Source organism: Bombus affinis, chromosome 11, assembly GCF_024516045.1.
Source record: "Bombus affinis isolate iyBomAffi1 chromosome 11, iyBomAffi1.2, whole genome shotgun sequence".
NCBI classification, from domain to species: domain Eukaryota; kingdom Metazoa; phylum Arthropoda; class Insecta; order Hymenoptera; family Apidae; genus Bombus; species Bombus affinis.
Window position 1 is genome coordinate 5,738,220 of NC_066354.1, and position 19,600 is coordinate 5,757,819.

The 19,600-nt window shown below is 40.2% G+C and overlaps 1 protein-coding gene across 4 annotated transcripts in view; it reads left to right on the forward strand.

The window, feature by feature from the left end:
• Nucleotides 1-19,600, forward strand: part of LOC126921712 (uncharacterized) — a 167,594-nt gene that overhangs the window by 139,743 nt on the left and 8,251 nt on the right. For all 4 annotated transcript variants that reach the window (XM_050733483.1, XM_050733484.1, XM_050733485.1 and 1 more), the window contains 6 exons: nt 4,017-4,063; nt 5,754-6,128; nt 8,468-8,701; nt 9,341-9,547; nt 15,820-15,913; nt 18,930-19,496. In XM_050733483.1, coding sequence (XP_050589440.1) covers nt 4,017-4,063; nt 5,754-6,128; nt 8,468-8,701; nt 9,341-9,547; nt 15,820-15,913; nt 18,930-19,496 — 1,524 coding nt within the window. The remainder of the gene's footprint in view (nt 1-4,016; nt 4,064-5,753; nt 6,129-8,467; nt 8,702-9,340; nt 9,548-15,819; nt 15,914-18,929; nt 19,497-19,600) is intronic.

The window sequence follows — 19,600 nt, forward strand, 5'->3', positions numbered from 1 at the left end:
CGTTATTACGGGCAGAAAAATGGTAGAAACATTCTTCGACCAGATCCATTTTATTACCTTTAAAAATTATATCGCCAGCACGTTTCGGCAATTCGTCCAACGACGGTTTCGTTCTCGTTGGTAGTATCGTTATAAACGCGTCGAACGAACCTTTATGAAAGCTTTTTTGTGCGAGACGGGGGTGGACACCGTACGCGGCGCGGCGGCGACACCGCGAAAAACACGGCAATAAAGAGGGAAGCCTCCTTTTTATCCTCGGTCGGAACTCATAAACGGGCCCGGGAAATAACCGACGATAGAAATATCGACGTTCCCCGTGGGGTCTGCGATACGATATTACGTCGTCGGCCGACGCGTAATGTCAGCCCGCGTTTGAAAAATCGCCGCCCCCTCGGAATCAGCTGCGACTGCAAATCCACCGAATCGCTGCGTTCAACCGATCGTAATAATCAACGCGGGCTTTCTACTCGTCTAACTTCTGATTTTGCGATTTCTGCGGTTCCCATTTCCATTTCCATTTCCATTTCCCACAACGCTGTATGCTAACAAATGGTCTTATGAAACACGTGTCGATGTATTATGCAACTTTATGCGCATTTCTGTTTAAAAGTCTGAGGTTGGTTATTATTTGTTCGATCAATTATTTAACTGATTAATTTATTAAATCCTGTCCTTCTTAGTTCTTCTTCACGTTTATAGAATTCTTTGTGTATATTCTTCCTTTTTTTTTTTTTTTACTTTTTCGGAATATCTTTTATTCGTACAGATTGTGTTAAACTATAGGAAAATCGAATCTATTGAATAATTAGTGTTGGGACAATTTCAGAGTTGTTTTAATGATAATGGACCTCGAGTCAACAAGTAGAGGATGTTTAGGTAGAACAAGTATCATAGGACGTTAAATTATTCGCCTTTTTCAGCACTGCAGATCGTATTTTGGCTTCGAGTAAACATGCATTATTTGCGTACGGTTTTACGCGTTAAAAAGAGAGGATTTATTGCGGTCGATGCGCATTTGCTTGTATACATGTCGATTAACAAGATTAACAGTTTAATCGCAAAATTATACGCCGACGAAACTAATTCATTGTTTCGTTAACTGTATTATCGGCGTTGTATCTCTACCAAAGTGATACCATACAAAAATCATCCGCAAAGCTGCATGTATTATAAGTTGTACATCAGTTAAGTTTTATGTTACACTATTATATATGAATGTAAACCACACGCAATAAAAGCAGTCTTAGCTTTCGAAATCAAAGATCTGCAATTCGAATCTCTACGGAAATTTACCAATTTTACTATACGTATAAACTTTTTAATGTTCGAATTTTCCTCCCGAGTTCCTTCCATTTCGTTCCCCACGATTTCTCACAAACAAAACGATATTTATATTCTCTCGGAATATTCCACTAAAATCCATAAAATAGCGAAAAGTTACAAATTTTACTAGGATAGGGTGTTGTTTCCTGTCCCAAAAAAAAAAAAAAAAAAAAAAAAAAAATAAAGAGAAATATATTGCATCGTCACGTAGTAAAAATTGTTTAAACTAGAGTTTTTCATTTACCGCAAAAGGGCTACCCGCCCCCATATGTTATTGGCAATAGAAAAGTGATTAATTCCGTCCTCGGTTACAGTTACCGATGCATAGAAATTTTTCGGTGCGCAAACATCGATTCGCGGTAAATTATTACACGATGCAACACGGAACCATCCGTTATCTCGTTTCACTTGCTCGTTAGCGTGTGATTAAAACATTTAATCGATGTTGTTCCCCATTGGGAGATCGTGATTAAAACCAGGGCAGGACAATTACAGCCCTTGCCGGATTCTCTCCGGCGCCTTTGTCACCTTGCTTGCCTCCATTATGCTCTAACTACAAGCTCCGTCGCTCAATCAATGACTGTGCTTGTCACAGGGCTCTTGGGGGTAAAATCTTCCCACTTGCACACAACACTCGCAATCATGGAACAAACAGGTTAGGGACTTCCATGTACTCTGTGATTCCTTTTAGAGGATACACCTACGATTGATTTGTTTGTAAAATGATCGAACAACACCGTTCAATTTCAATTGTGAATGACGAATATTTCGACAAAACTGTTCAAACGCATTCAACTAAAAGAAATTAAAGATGCTAAGGTATTCTTTCGTTTACCTAAAAAAATAGAGGACGAAAATGGACAGGGATCGATTTGTTATGAGCCTTTCATCAAATGCTAGACATATCCATCGATGGCCTCCGTTAAAAAACTGAGTGAATACTTATTACAAAAAAAAAAAAAAGAAAAAAGGAGAACGTGTCGCTTTATCAAAGTGTTTTCAAAAGAAACTGAACATTCACCTATTTGGCTGCACTAACGACTCAAGGAGTGCTAAAAGAAGACAGCGTACTAGAGTTGGCGAAGGAACATTTGAATTTTATCTTCCAACCTTGTCTCGTACGTTGTTTGAATTGATTTTGAGTCGTAACCTATTATCTCGTGGCTATAACGTAACCGAAATGGGTTGTGGTTCTCGAATAATTAAATTAACCAAAATGGGGTTCTAGAATGCCCAAATACGAGACAAGAAGCGTACCGAATGATAAATTTATGCTGTACCTCGTGTCGATATTATTCTAAAAGATTCATCTAGAATCAATTTTAAATAGATGGCGAACCTGGCTTATAGAAATTAAGACCGTACGGAAATCCATTGATCGTGCACCGGTGGGTCGCGTGAGAACTTCAATTCAACATTCCCGTAGTCGCGTGACGAGCTTAAAAATTCCACAACTGCATATTTCGATGAATATTCCAAAAGATATATGATACGTCAGGAATCCACAGTCACCGTGTATTTTTCAACTGTAATCCAAAAGAGAAACGTGGATGACATTCGCAGAAAATTCGTTCGATAAACCGTAAATTTCCTCCTAATGTCTATTCCTCTTTCGGAAGCTTCTTTACATTAACCAGTTACCTAGCGTTTCACTCCTGAAGACTCCTGAAGTTATCCGTAGATCAATCTCATCGAAACTCTCTGTTATTCAGTCGAGGTTCACGATTTAAACGAGTCCGTGGAGATGACGATCGAATGAGAATGTAGACGCACAGTCGTCGGTTTACGAATTTCTCGCGGCTGGATCTTCTCGGACGTGGCTCGGTAAACTTGGTCTCGAGGCGTAATTACGTTAAACAAACACATAGTTAACCGTGTACTTAGCAATCGGGCTATTTAAATGGCTGCAAGTGACTGCCGGTGTTTGGCCAAAGTCCGTCCGTTCTCGAAATTCAATCCTTGGCCATGCAAAGTTCACAATGTCTCCGTAACGACTGAACAGAAACAGAGAACAAGGGATGTAATGAAAGCGGTATGGTGTCGAAAATTTTGAAAAGGAAACCGGATTGTTGAAACTAAGTACAAACAGATAATTAAAGTTTCGAATTTAGTTGAAAGCGACCAGGCTGAAAATCCTCCGGGAGAAAAATCGTATGGATTCGTCACGAGAAACGAAAACGAACCCCTCTAATATTCCCAGACTCAATTATGTCGGCAGATGAATCTAGAGAATGGGTTGCTTCCATATTCGGGAAAAAGAGTTACTTTCACGAGCTTGAAAAAAAAGAATTTTTTTTTTTTTGCTGCTTTTGAAAGCAAATTTTTCCTCCAAAACTCGAGCCTTCGCTATTTTTCTCTATACGATTCTCCCTTGTCGCATTCACGAACTCTTTTCGTTCACACTGTGTGTCACGTTTCTCCAACCACTACTACCACCACCTCTGCCCGGCCTTCCTTCGTTTTATTCCAATTCTTTCACAGTTTTTTCCGCACCTCTTTGTATTTTTCTCTTTCCACTTCTGCCTCTTGCTTTTGGCTTTAATGTTTAACATCCACGTTAGAATCCTGGTTGCAATTGTCCAAGAATCTTATTATCTATATTTTGAAACACGTTCGAAACTTAAATTCTTCAATATTTCATGGTTAACATCGAATCACGACACTAACCAATCGTGTTTTGCTTTTTGTTACAGATACCGGGAACAATCCACAGAAGAAGACATCGTTGCAAACCGCAGAAGTAAGAGCGAAAAAAATCTCATTGTCGTTGTTTCCCCATCTGGATGAACGCGCATGACTTCTTGTTTGTGTCTCGACCAGATAGATTCTAACCGATGAAACTGCGAGAGCCAACGTATCCCAAAACGTGCACGGAATGTATCGTAAATCGTTTCTTATCGTTCCAACCTGTATCCTTTTTTGGGTATAATCCCATAAAGTACACCAAGTTAAATTTGAGCGCTTTCGTGATAAGAAATATAGTCGTTTCGTCAAGCCATCTAATTACGATAGAAAAAGATATATTCCGGTTTTATGCCGTGCTCGTTAAGTTGTCTAGCTTTCGATGGAGAAGGTTGTAAATTTTAACCTCGATGGTAGACGGGAACGAGCTTTTTCTATTTTACTTTATGCTTTCCGTTCACGTAAGCAGCGCCAGAAGAAACTCGTAAAGTACACCAGAAATCGATAACTATTTCACCGTAAGGTGACAAGGTTCGTAAAGCACGGGGCGCGTCTAAAATGTTGCAAGTATATAAAACCGCATCGAAGGTTGTAAACGTTCAAAGAGAAACGGTCATTCTTGTCGTTCATTGAAAATTCGTGTTTTTCTTTTCTCTCGCAACAAAAACGATCGAACGCATCGTTTCACACCGCGATTTCCCATTAATTTTTACGTGGTTGTACAATCGACTCTGGCTTATCGATAAACCATGAGCAAATAAATAAATAGACATCCATTACCATTAAACAAATGTATCGCGTCCATCTGCAAAATAACGGGAACAAAAAAAAAAAGAATATGAACTGAAATTGCGTTTCAATAGCAACCGATTGTCAAGATCCTGATAAAAGCGGCCGCGCAACGTATGAAATTTACGATTTGCGATGGTCAATTCGCGTAAATAAATTGCGCGCATTCATTGCGGGACGGGGAAAAATGGAATAATTTGTAGCTGGCTAAGACGGAGCAATTAAACGAGCGAAATAAAATTAAATACAAAAATTATTATTTCCATTTTGGAATAACTCGCAATTTCCATAGGGCATCCGCTGTTTCGTATACGCTGTATATAGAAAATTCAGAGTTACCTATCATCCTTTGTTATAACGTAACAATTTTATACAACGTGCCGCGCAATTTTATTTTAGTACGCGTAAAGTTATTATAGGTGTATGAGACACTGGTTATATGACTAACGTATCAGAGTAGACTTCATTTAGCTGTATTGTACGACGTCAATCTCGTACGAAGAATCAGGTGCGCATCGCACACGTGTAACAATAACAGCGAACCGATATGCAAATTGATTATTTACGCAATATTGTTCGCTCAAAAACACAAAACTCGTCCGTTGTTGACACAATTCCTTTATCTGTAATAGTTTTCGAAATATTCCAGAAAATATATACCATCAATTTCAAAAGCTATTCTCGCCATCAACAGGGAAAACAATTGCCGATAAAATGATATTTATCCCTTCCCCAAAAATTGTATCCGTTAAATTTTATTCGACACACTTTTCTTCTAAAATTCTAAAACTTAAGAACTTGCCAAAGCTTACCTAAACTTATCTAACTTAAAATTTACCAAGAAATATTTCAGCTACTAGCAACGTTTCGCGATAAAGTCAGTTAACATCGAGCTACTTATCAAGAAATGCTAAAAGAACCCAGAACACGCCACCTGTTTCTCTGTTTCTCCATTTCAGGCTGCAAGCAGCCCTGAAAGAAGAAATGCGAGCGTGTCGAGCGTCACCCTGGAGGATGCGATTGGCCCTGACTCGCGAGGCGAGCGTGAGCGGGTGGAACGCACCGAGACCGAGCAGGTGGAGAAGGATTACGAGGGCGAGGACGAGTACGAGGACGAACTCAAGGCTGTAGCCGAGTCGCACGAGGCGATGTCGAGGGACGACACTAGGAATTCGAACGCGTCCACGGCAGCGTCCACTGGGTTGGTCGACGGGACGTCCTCCGGTTCCAAGAACTTTGACTCGCGGGAGGTGATCACCGTCAACAGTTCCGACGAGGATGTCGCATCGAACGAGGCAATCACCGACGAAATTATCGACAAGTATGACCAAGAGGTATGTGTATTTTCCTCTCCCTTATTTTTCTTTTCTTTCGCCTCTTCTTTTATGTTCATTTGTGAGAAACCGTGTCTCCTAAAGTGTCCGCTTGTCTCGCTAGACAAAATCGTGCTGCTTTTTTCAAAAAGAAAAGACGAAGCATTTTCAAGTGAACGTTTTTTTTTCGAGGATAGACAGTCGCAGGGAAAAGAGCATTCGTTTCGAACGGCGATGTATTTTTAACAAGACTTTGCTTCCAGAATACGGTATATAAAATCGAGCAGACATAAACGACAGATTAAGCCGCGAGTTTCCAGAGTAAATTTGACACTCGTATACAGGTCGCGTGGATTGGTATATATCCCGGTGGGTATATTGAAATTTCACCAAGCTCTGGCAGATTGGACCATCTGGCGTAGCGCGATCGGAAAGCTTTCGTTCTGTCGGAGAGTAACCGAGCGGGGAATTTCAATTGATCGAGCGGCCACGCGACGCTGACGTTTCATGCGCGCTGTACCGATGACCTGGTTCCAGCAGAAACATTGTAACCGAGCCTTGACCACTGTTTCGTTGGAACGGTTTGCCCCGGCAAACCCTGACCCGACGACGGCCCAACCCTGACCTACCTCCGGCCCATTTCTTACTTCGTTTCCGTGCTCTATTTACGATTAAGCTGGCTATTCGCCAGGATAACGTCGATTCCATGTTCGTGCTTGATCCTGCTAGCTGCGGTTACTCGACGCGGTTACTCGACACGTTCGACTCCCTGGTCGTTGAATTTCCGCTCTGCGATTCCACAGTCACGGTATGCTCGGTGAAAATGAAACAGAGAAGTCGTGCAGTTTGCGTAATGCGACAAACTTTCGTGTATACGGAAGCGCGATTCTTCCTCAACAATGCGTCCTGAACATTTCAATTTGAAATTCAACAGAAATCCAATGTATCGAAAACAAACTACAATTTCTTTTCAATAAATGAAGCTCCGCTGTTTTCTAATGACAGATCGATTTAACAAGATCTTAGCTTCGATTTAACAAGATCTTAGCTTCGATTTATTGAGGAAACGGAAAACAACTCGATTTATACGCGGCTTGAGATAGAACGAAAAGAAACGGACAAGAAGCGATAAAAAGAAGGCGATATAAGTTGAAAAAAGACTCGATTTGAACGCGATTCTAGCGCAACGGCGATCGTGCTGTCGTCTAATGTTTATCGGGAGACGTATGGGCGGACCGGTTTCGTCCGACTATCGGAAAGTACTTTGCATCGACAAAGGTCCGAGCTGTTTCGCGATTGGAAAGCCATTTGTAACGTCTTAAGAGGACACTTGAAATTTTAAAAGGGTCATGGTATCTGTCTTCGGCTTTTCCCGACCAGGTTTCGCGCAATTTCTTTCGTCGACAACAACAACAGCCACGCTTTTATCGCATTTACGCTATTTCCCTATTTTCGTCTCTATTTCTCTCGAAACTCGTCGAAACGAAACGAAACGAAATTAGAGTTTCAGTTGGGTTATCGAATAAAGTCGATCGATTAAACGTTCGTAATCGATATAATTTTACTTGGGGAAAACCTGTATTAATAATATTATTCCATGTTGGTAATCGAATCATCCAGTCAAACAGTTGCACAATTCGCGAATGACGGGTATTCACGAAACTTTCGTCTACGCTCTCAAAATGGTACCTTCGGCAAACTTGGTCTCGATCGAATTGTATTAGCTTGGTGCATAGAAAATCTCATTTTCATGCATATTTTTAACGATGAATTGGTTTACTTGTTTATATTTATAAGAATTCTTATTAGTTACAGAATTCAGAGATTCTTGAAATGGAGCTGCTACAATCTTCTTCTCGTTATAGTTCTTTTTCAAATAATTTATACACGTTGAAATGGATATCGATGCATTTTCTAAATACTTTTTCGCGCGTTCGAAGAAAATTTTAGAATATCTGCAGCCATCTCTCTAGTGTCAGTCGGTAGTTACGGGTCGAATAGTTTCTTAAATTCTACTCGTACGTTCTTTTTCGGTAGGACGATGGCAACGTTGGCAGGTAATAGTGTCGTACATCTCACTTTCCTGTAAGTTCCATTTTCTACCTGAAGACAGAATACTCTTTGCTTCTATTTATTACGATAGCGGTGACGCGATCCATTCTTTACGAGAATCTCCTGCGTCACTGGGAGGAATTGCAATTTTCAAATTTCCCATAAATTCATAGGAATTCACATTCTGGGAATAATCTCGTTTCCCGGCATTACCGAGGAACGATGTCTATGATTATTCTCTTTCTCTTTCCATTATTCTAATATTCCCAAGAATACCAAAAGAGAATATGCAATTTGTGCGATTTCAGGTGGCCGAGCTGCTAAAGTACAAAAAGGAACGGAACTCTAACCACAGCGAGGGTAACCGCATGAAAACAAAGCGTGTTCCGACCGTAAAAAAGGAACTCAGCACGCAGAAAGAAATCCTGATCGGAAGTAACGAGACGCAGGTGCCGAAGAGTCTAGTGCCACCAGATGATCCAGTGAATCGTTTGAGCGAGGAAACAGATACGATTCAACGAAGAAACGTCGAATCTAACGAGGTGAGCCAAATTGTCACTTTGTATAACGTAGACACGTTCTCCTTAGGTTGCGATTAAACACTAGAAACGAATAATTGTACGACAAAATTTTACAAAAGTTAAAGTGTGATAATTCAATTTTTATATGTTGTATTTTAACACTGAGACACTTTCATTCAATGACAATGCAGCAAATTTATAATTTTTTACATCTTGTTCTTACCTGTATCTTTTTATTGTCTTTATATTTTTGTCCATTGATCAGAACGTTAATTCGTCAATAAATGAATACAGTGTAACTACAACCTTTATTTCGTAGACCAGTGAAGTTTTATCAATAACGAGGATGCCGAATATTGCACTTCGCTTTGTCGCCAAGTTTCAGGCGGAAAGTTTCCTACCTCCTTTTAGCGAGAAGGGTTTTTAAGAAATTAAACGTGAAGAAGGATTTAGAACGAGATCGAAGCCGGAGATATTAATGGACCCTCTTTCGAAAACGTCCTTTGAAGTAGCTTTGAATCGGAAAAGTGACGTCAGATTTCAAAGCTCTTTTGCCAAAGAAATTGGAATTTCCCTATTATATTTTGACGATAGTTAATGCACTTGCTGTTGAAAGATTTCTACAAAGTCTACCTCTTTTTTTTTTTTTTTTACTTGCAGCCGGTGGAGTGGGAGGATCTAGGACATTCGGAGAGATCGAATGGAAAAAGTGAAATCGTGGAACACAATCAATACTCGGGATCGAAAGTAAACAGGCCAAAGAAGTTGGACAAGAGGCAAGAAACAGTTTTGAAGGATCTAAAATCCTATTTGTTGACGGAATACGCGAACGAAGAGGAGCAACGCCAGAAACTTCGGGAACTGGGGGTGAGTTTAGTCGAAAGTTTCTGTGTTAATAATTAATCGTTAAATAATTGATAGCCAGAACGCGTTGATTCTTTGGTGTCTAGCGATTCTTCCTCTACTTTATCTTTTTCAACGAATCTTTGTTTAATAAAAGATTATCCTCCATACTTTGCTGTTGATAATAAGATTAAACTTATTGAAAATTTATCCATTACGATATATTCCAATACATTGAAGAGTTATACTTCTAAATTTTAAACCATCTTCAACTGCCGTAATCTCATCGTTGCTGCACACGTCTAACCCTTACGGCATACCTCTCCTTAACGTACTATGCGCTTTCATATTCTAATACTTTATGGTTTATGCAAACTAAATCCACTTATCGCTTCAAAAAGAAAAAATAATTGAATGGAAAGCAATGGAAGTCCCTAACAAAATTCCATAATAGAAGTGATGGAAATTGATTTATACCATTCCACGGGATAGCACGTGTAACGTGAACAGATTTTAAGCTCAAACGGGACGGGGAATTCGAGCGTACAGGCCGGAAGCGTTGAAACCGAATAAACAGGCGTGGAACGAAGTGCGAGGAAAATGGAGAGGAAATATTCATCGGTGGCCGTTCGGCGTCGTCGATCTCAAAGGGCTGCGCGTATCCGCAATCGATAAATAATCCGGCCTGCGAGCCGTTAGGCACCATGTTCCCGGGCCAATAACGGCGAGTGGCTTTGTTCGTACTCAAAGCGTCTTTTCAGCTACCTGCGGCCGGACTTTGATCCCATCGCGATCATTCAAATAGACAACCCACCCTCGACCACCATCCATCCCCTCTTGCATCGCTAACTGTCCTCAGAACGAAACAGCTGTCTTCTTCATAACGAACGTCGCTGCAACTCATCATTTTCCTCTTACTTTAGGTTTTAGATGAACCTGTTCGAGCAAACCTGGCGATCCGCCGCAAAGATTGCATTTCAAACTTTAAATTACCTGACGTCCCGGTGAATCGAACAGTTTACAATTACGTCGTCGGGTCTTTTGAAAAATGATTCGCCTTTCTGTACGGTGAAGTCTCGGACTAGGGAAATCTTCTTCCACTGAGCGGAGATTAAATTTTAAATTACGAAAGTATATACGTCGTTTCTAATTTGTTCTCCAAATGATCGCAGGGAAAATTAGTTTTGGACTTAAGATAGTTTCTCAAATGAGTAATCTTGCAGTTCCCTTACCTCTCTTTTGTTCTTTCTCTGTCTTTTTTTTTTCTTTCTTTTTGGAAAACGTGCACATAGGTGCACATTTATTCGTAGAAAGAAACGTGCCGCGAATCATGTCAGATACAAATGAGAAAGTTGTCGCGAAACGATCGGGGGTGGAGGAAATAAAACGCGGCACGATGATAAATGCCAGTCCCGCTTTCAAGCCGGTTAACCATCGGCAAGTTTTCTTTTATCGCGCAGATACAATGTCCTGTTTTCTTTCCCGTGGCTCGAGATACACGCCGAGGCTATTTGTTCTTGTCGCACGCACAAAAGACAACGATCCTCCGCTGCTTTCGAAAATGGAACGGAATCACGACCTCGAGGACGTGTCCTTTCTCTGCTTGCAGTGCGCCATTCTGCGGAAACCTCGTCGGAAATAATAATTGTTTTCGTATAGAAGCTGCTATCTTTTTCGCAGATAAACTAACAATACGATTCTTTCAATTGATTTAACACATTAAAAAGGCCAACTGATTAACTCCACTTTTTATTCACATTATTTAAGTGCATCTCGAAAAGGAAATTTTATTACGTAAATTTATTTATCAGAAGGAGGTAGAATAAATAATTGTAAATTCCGAAGATGTTTGTAATTGTCATTCTTATAATTTGTAACCGGTGGCTCGTCAAATTTCGCCAATAATATTATTTCAATTCGAGTAATTAAAGAGATACGATACATGCGTCGGTAGTAGCGAAAATGTTATTAACCGAAGAATTATTCGATAATGAAATTGGCGCCATTTGTAGTACTTGCTCGTCCTCTCCATTATCGTGCCAAGATAAGTGAATGACACAGCCACAAAGAATTCACCGGTTCTCTTCTTACACGATTGGCATGTTCCACTTGTAACGGAAGAACAGCGACAAGGATGGTATTTCTCATGCACAAAAGCTCTAAAATAGTCAGGAAGAAATTAAGTTTCTTTGAGACAGCGCGCCGAGTTAGAGAATCGGCAGGGTCTCCGTTTCATCGTTGTCATCTGTCCGACTCTGGCACAAAGAATACATCCTCCCGACTAATTCAATATTCTTAAAGCGACTCCTTCGCCACCGTGCTGCGATTACTGCGACAATTGGATCCACGAACGAGAGCCGAGCTTTTGTCGTGCCTCTTTGGTGGAACTTGAACATCCTCGTAAAAATCTCTCGCTTTCTCTTTATTTCAAAGAGAAACCCTCCTGTAATCGCTGTGTTTCGGAAAATTCTATTTGCTCTCGTTTCTTAACTTCGTAATTAACTTTTATATTGTTTCTAAAGTCAACGATTCACAAAAGAGCGTCCAAAGGGGGCGCTCGGTGATTCTAAAGAGTCTTAGTTATAAATCTCTTATCAAACAATCTTTCGATACAATAATTGTTGGGAATAAGACGACATCCCGTGAAAATAGAAGCGCGGCCACTAAGGACAGACACATTTTTTCTGATCTGCAAGTCAAATAATCGAGGTGATACGAAAGCAGAGATAATTCAATCATTGAGAAACATTTCACGCTCACTACCAAATTGAAATTAAGTAATATCGGGCATCTATTACAAATCGTATTCTCACATAAAATAATCTTTTTTCCTCTAACGAAATTATCTAACCCATGAACGATTCTGACAAAATTCTAACGATAATTTTACACGACGAGACGCAATAACATTTAAAAAATAAAAGCAGGATCCTTGTCTAACATAATCATGGACTACCAGCATTCCATAGGGCAGATAACGAATAAGAAAGTAGAAGGCAATTCGAGCTGAAAGGCGCGCCCTTGCAGATTGCGCGCATTCTTCCGTCGTTGCAAGGATGTCTCGCGCTCTTGCCCGCTATTATCGCGGCAGATACCTGCTGCACTTATCGTGCAAGTGCGTGGGTCGCACAAAGAGCGGCATTCTCACGGATAATTCAATATGCTTCGCGCAAACCATCGCAGTAGCAGTCGCAGTAGCAGCCGTTCTCGACTGTCACCGCCGTTGGAGTCAACAACAGAAGGAGGAGCTTCGGGGATCTTCGTTCACGGAACAGGACTTAGAACAGCTAAAAATGGTAGAGATATGTCGAGCTTTATTAGAGAAAAGCGAGGGGAAGGAATATATATCTGATTTTATTAGGCGTCTTTTATTAAAGAATTCAATGAAAATCAAAGTACGATGAAGAGAGAAAAGAAATATGTTTTAGCGTGGTAAGGGAAGGAAGGGATGCAGAGAATCCTATAGAAGAGATAAAACCGACATCTGGCTCTGGGGGATACTGATAAAGCGGTGCAAATGAAAATCCATATGATTTTTGTCAAAGACAGCCTGTGAGACTCGAGTTCGCATAAGTTTCTATTTCACAAAGGGGCGAGAAGTAGGAACATCTGTGTAGAAGCGAAGGGCTCGCTGGTTTGTTATTGAAAGGAAAAAAAACTGGGGCAGAGATCTTGCGAACGATGGAAATGGAGAGAATATCACATTAATTTTCACTAACTCTGAGGAAATCCCGTGTGCCACAGTGTCAATTTTACCAATAAATGAGAAAAGTTTAATTTAACTCCTTCCCATCTTCGATTCTGTAATTACATTATCCACATATCCTATCGAAAGGCTAGCAATTATTCGGATATGTTTAAGCCCTTCGATGATATAATAAAATAAAGAAACATTTAGAATGAACTATTTAGAGAATAATCTTCAGGATTTCCTGATTTTTATAGAAATTACGTAATACAGCGTTACGTATAACATTTGAACCGTGTAATTTATAGTATCTATCTACCTATATTCATTAACTTGTCCAAGTCTCGTCACGAGAGGATAAATTCATTCCTCGTATACTTGTAACGACCATAATATGTAAAAGCCTATAGACGTGATGCACTTGCGCAAATAAAATACTTGTTATAGCGGCGACCCAATAGAGGCGGCGATCACGAAACGGAGCTGTTAATCTTAATTCCCGTGATTTACGATTATCGCCACCGGTCGGAGATATTCGACACGAAATACCAGGGAGGAGTTTCGAGCGGAAATTACGAAGCACGGCATCCGGAAGAGCACGACAGTGGCCGTCCCTTCTGGCGACACCATCGAAAACGTTTATCGACCACGTGAGACAATCTCCCCAGAGGATCGATCTACACTCTCCTTTGTCCACGATTTCGTTCGTCCCCCTTTCGGCTTCCGATCGTTTTCGTTACTCTCTTTTTGCCCGGAATTTTCGAGAGTGCGCAGCGAGAGGACGCGTAACGAGTCCGTGGAATCCTCCGACGGAAATTACGAGGAACGCCAGAGCGGAAGTCGAGTCCCTTGTGTCGTTGCTCCGTCCACGATACTCAAATTTTTTCCGCAGGCGCAAAATTAGTCGATCTCCATATAACTACTAATTTGGAAAATATAGAAAACCAAGGAACGCTTCAATTTTTTATTGATATATTGCACGACATGTCTATGAAACCATTGCAACATTTTTTATTCTTATAGATACAATAGCTTATGAAAGTCTTCGAAAACTTACAGAAACTTTTCATGAATATATTATGTGCAATACGAAACATTTTGAATTTTCATTAGCTATTGTTATGATTATATCGATAAAGTTTCGGATGAATCTAAAAATGTTCGTGGAAGCTACAAGATATCCAATATGCAAGTACGTTTTGACAATTTTAGAGCGGCTTCGTAATTATGAGACGTAGTATACGATCGTACCAGAAATCGAGAAGAATATGGAACGAGTCTAACTTAAACACAAAGATGAATTTTCTCATTTTCTCTATTCGAGCAGTCAAAATGCGCATTTCGAAAGAAGAACAACTTTGAAATTAAGAAATTCTTCGAAAAGTTCAGATTAGACAACGTTTCGACATGAAAGGAAGCAAAATGACACTTGTGTTGTGAATCACGATTCAGGTTTGTGATTTTACATTGAACAGGATCCAGAAAAGGCAGGAGAGCCGTGGATCCAAATGAAGAGAGCAGCGTGGCGCGCAACGAGCGCTCACGACTCCGTCGAGTCGTTAATGATCGTTGAGCGACGAGAATTTCCGGCGGCGAGCGGTGCGTGCATATTTTGCAAAACACGTTCGAGTGGAAAAGCGAGAGGGGAAAACATGTTTCCACGGGGAACCGAGAAAAATTCTCTCTTGGTCGAGTCACGGTTTAGAAACTACCGACGTTCAACAACTTCATCAAGGAGTTCTATTTTGTCTGTACGAGTTTGCTGGTCTCAATGTCTGTTAATGCGCAAAGATACAGTCTCGCAATAGTAGCGTAAATTAAAATTTAAAGGTCGTGCAGGAAAAAGTGTACGGAGAAAATACGTTTAAGATGTTTCCTGTTCGTTATTTTATCATGATTTCTTTATCTAAGATTGCGCGCATACTGTCATTCCCAAGTATCAGAACATCGAATAGTGGTATACGAAAAAATTGAGGAAAATCATCAAGAAAACGATTAAACAATCAGAATTTTGTATTCATGCAAGGTTTACCTAATATATATACATAGGAAAAATTTGCTGAAATTAATTGCAGGGATTGCAGTAATGTAATGTAGCAAACTAATTACGTATTGATTTTCATCTATTCGTGTAAAGTTATACGAATAATATGCATTAGTTCTTATGTATGCATGCAAGATTTGTACAGTGTGAGATCTATTTAGTATCAGATATTATTTCAATAAAATTATTGAATGTTAACAAATTTGAATGTACAAACATAACAAGGATTTGTTGAAACTATTTGCAGAAATTAAACTAGTGATGTTCCACTTTCAACAATTGTCTATCCTAAACTATAGTTAAAAAATTTAAGGTGAATTAGATAGAAAAGTACAAGAAGGCCATTTATACGACATAAAACCATTTATACCATGTAAAAAAGACACGACAGATATAGACGACAAAACTAATAATTTAATATAATGTTCATGATTGCCCTAACATTTACGAACGAGAGCGCATGCATCTTTATGTCTGCTACTCTACGTCTGCTCGTTCTATTACTTTCTCTCTCATATTCTAGAGTTGATGGGATAATTTAATTATCGTTGCATTGTTGGGTAGGCTCGAGAAGACACGCTGGTGGAGAACTTGTTGGAACTTTTGGTGAAGATAGCTGAGAATCCAAGCCGATGGGAGCGGGTGCAGAAACTGCTTGGTAAGTAACGCTTTGGGTGTCTCGAGGGCAAGAAGCTGAAAAGCACCTAGGCGAAGGAATTCCGCGGCAGAATAGTTTGAAATTGGTATTTGGGTGAATAGTTCGGTCCTCGTTAACCCTTCATCGAAGAGGCACACCAACATCGACGATCGTCGTTAGCCTTTCTACAAGCTTCCAACGAAGATTCGCGAGTGTAGCGAAATTCGATTGTTTGCACGATCACGAGTAGCGTTAAAGCAAAGCGGAAGTGATTCGAACCGGTTCATCGATTGAATGTTTACTCGCGAGGCGACAAGGGACGATGATCGGGCAAGTTTCGCAACAAAGTTGCGTCTCGAGACTTTATTACAAACGTGCTCGTGGTCTCCCGAAGAAGAAGAAACCTGTTGCGACTCTCGATGAACTTCCCCGGTTAATTATCGTTTAAGACGCGTCCTGTATCTAGCAACAGGGAATAAGGGTAAAGGAGTTGTGTCGTCAATGAGACCATTGAAATGTGAGATGAGTGGTTGCCAAACCTTGTCACGGTCGTCTATCATGTATCGTTTATCAAGGATGGTCGTTCGTTAACTATGTAAACAAAAGTTATGTAGAAAGATATTATCTTCTTGACAAATTCAATTAATTTCATTTCCTTCTATAGAAATATATGCCAATACTTCTTGTATCATTTAGTGGTAGTAGAAGATTTGTAGGTTTGTAATCGGGATGATACAAGTATCTCTACACCAAAGCAACGAAGATGAAGCGAAAGATATATCGAATTTTAACTTGTACGACGCTTCACGTAATGCATATGAAATTTATAAGAAGTAATTCTATGTGTAAAAGCCACAGTTTTTGACTATGGCAGTTCTAGATAGCCCTAAGTTACAGTGTTATAGCTGATAAGAAAAATAGACGCAAGAGCCACTTTTAGAGAAATTAGAACGTAAAGAAGCTAAGCTCTGCTCTCTATTCGTGCAACACGAAGTCTCATAATATGATAGGTCAATTTCGTACTTCGTTCGTGGTATTCAATTTCAGAATCAAAACAGAGGACTACCCTTCTGTAAGAAGCCATTGCCGAGTAAATAGATTTCAGTGGGAACAGTTGCAAGGTGTTCTCGTCCAGTTAAGCTATTAAAAGGAAAAAGTTGTCGCAAAAGGGAAGACCCTCGCTGCTAATCGCGTTCGAGTCGACCAAGGAGAATCCAATAAAGTCTCACAATAGGTCGATTAGACGAAATAGTGTCTGCATTATTGCCCGGTGTAATTGCCTCCCGACAATTAGTCGATCTGTATAACGTGGAAATCAATGTAATTCGCCCGCGGGAAATCCTCTCCGTTTGGATTTTCCCTTTTCTCTTCGTCCGCTTCCACCGACTCTTTTTCACCCACCGCCACACCCCCGAGTCTCACTCATTCGATTACTTCCTGGCACGCGAACAATACGTTAACCCATTTCACGCCACGATGTACTCTTGCCATTTCGCGTTGCTTCGACGAGATTACCCGGAAACAAAGGGAATGAATTCGAATGAAGTCGAATTGAACCGTGAATGGATTTTCTTGACCGTACCGAGTCAATGCCATTTGTGGAACAAATTTTTCACAACTGGTACTATAGAAACTAGCAGAACGAATTGTTGGACGCTGAACTTTTGTCAGTTACAAACAAAAGAATTAGTTTATAATTTTCAACGTTAGAAAAATAATTTATCAACGTAAAAGAATTTTATTTAAATACATCGAATCGTCCACGTTGAAATTAAAACAGCGCAACTTCTCATCCGATGAATAGATTTCAAGATAAAAATTCTTAAGTGAAGTATACAAGTGGACAAAAAAGACAGAATTTGGAGCATAAACTATTTCAAAATCGGAAAAACCACTTCTAATTTCACGTGCACTACACGAGGAATAACCCATAATCAAATGCAATTTCTTCTCAAATATTAGTTTAATTATAATTATCAATTCATACGTAGCCGATATTAAAAAGCTACAACTCAAACACTTCCAAAGTAATTTACTCGATTCACCGTACACACCATGCTTTATGGCTTCTTTTTCCGCAAAGCTTTTCAACTTCTTCAAATATATATTTAAACGAAATTCAACGATTCCTGTCGCCTTGTCAAAGGGAGAGAGCGAAGAGATTTAAAAACGGATTAGAGTCAAAGAGTTTCGGCCGTTTCTTTCGAAATGATCGTATATAAAATCCGTCTCTTAATTTCCTAACTAACGCGTGACGCATGGTGGGGCAGTGTATACGGAGACAGTGAATAATCCAGGAACAAGTTAGTCCGTGCATCGGAGCCAGGGCAAGCAGTAGGTAAAGCGCTTTGCGCGCGAAACCATCTTAATCTCCATTACAGGAACAATGCCGCTTTAATAATGGCCATTTGCTCGCGCTGATGGATGAGCGCCGCCTGCGGGAGAACTCGGTTCGAGTGGACGTATCGCGATGTGCTTTTTATGAGAAATAAATCGACGTTGCTCGACGCTGCTCGCCTCTGCGAATGAAGAACCTACCTATGCGAATATACCGCGTGTTCTAGAGACAAAATTTTCCTACCGCGAAAATCGTTTGACCATATTTTACATTCATACCTTAAACCTTTACATATAGATAACGTCAATGATATTAAAATTTTTATCGACTTTGAGATGCTGCAACCGTTTATCAGCGACTGACGTTCATCAGCGTTTCAGCCTTTGAATATAGTAAAATAAATAAGATACTTTATGACTACTTCACTCTGCAAATAATTATAATCTTGTAGCTGTGCTATACTTTCCTCTACAAAATAAATATTTGTTTGTATGTTAGCGTAACCCATAATGAGTGAACGTTCGTAGAAAGCTGTATCTCAAAACCGCTTATTGATTATCGTACTTCGCTTTAGCATTTTTTGCGTTTGAAGGGAACGATTTATAGGAAGATACGCGTAATTAAAGGATTAAACTTAGCCATTTTAATCGAAGGAACCTGCACACCGTAAAAATGACGTTATTTTGCTTCTATCGACAGCAAACACCGAGAACGAGCTGAAACTGTCTAGGAAGGAGTTGGATCCAGCAGCGAAACGCAGCTACGAGTCCACTTCTACTCTATTTCCAACCACTTCCGAATCTTCAAACGATTCGAGGAAGTCGCGGAAGAAATTGAAGAAGAAGAAGAAACCGAAGCATCGTTTCTCCACGACCACCTTAACATCTGTACCAGCAACGCCTCCGTTGTTGACCACCACAGAAACGCCCTGGCAAACGACTCCGGTTCACTGGCGTCTGGTAGCAGAGAGACTCTTTGGTCCACCCTGGCAACAAGATCTGCAGGCTGAAACCGAAAAAACCACAAGTCCGCGTTACTCTGTTCCACAGAATTCCAGAAGCTTGCCTTCTATCAGAGAGTTGATCGAACAGAACAAGTCGAAAAGCAACACCAAGTCTTTCCCTTTCGATAGAAATCCAATTCTAGCGAACGAGGTTGGTGAACTTGGCAATCAAAGACCGATGCGGTTTGGCAAGATTGGAACTCGTCAGCCTGGTCACGTTCAACCACATAGGGAGTTCACAAACGTGTATGACAGGCCTACAGGTGGGTTCCAAGGTTAAATCAGGCCATTTTTGCGCGTTTCTTTACAGAGCGATGCAAAATAACGTTTCGCGATGTGACGTTTATTTTACTTTCTATGTTACAAT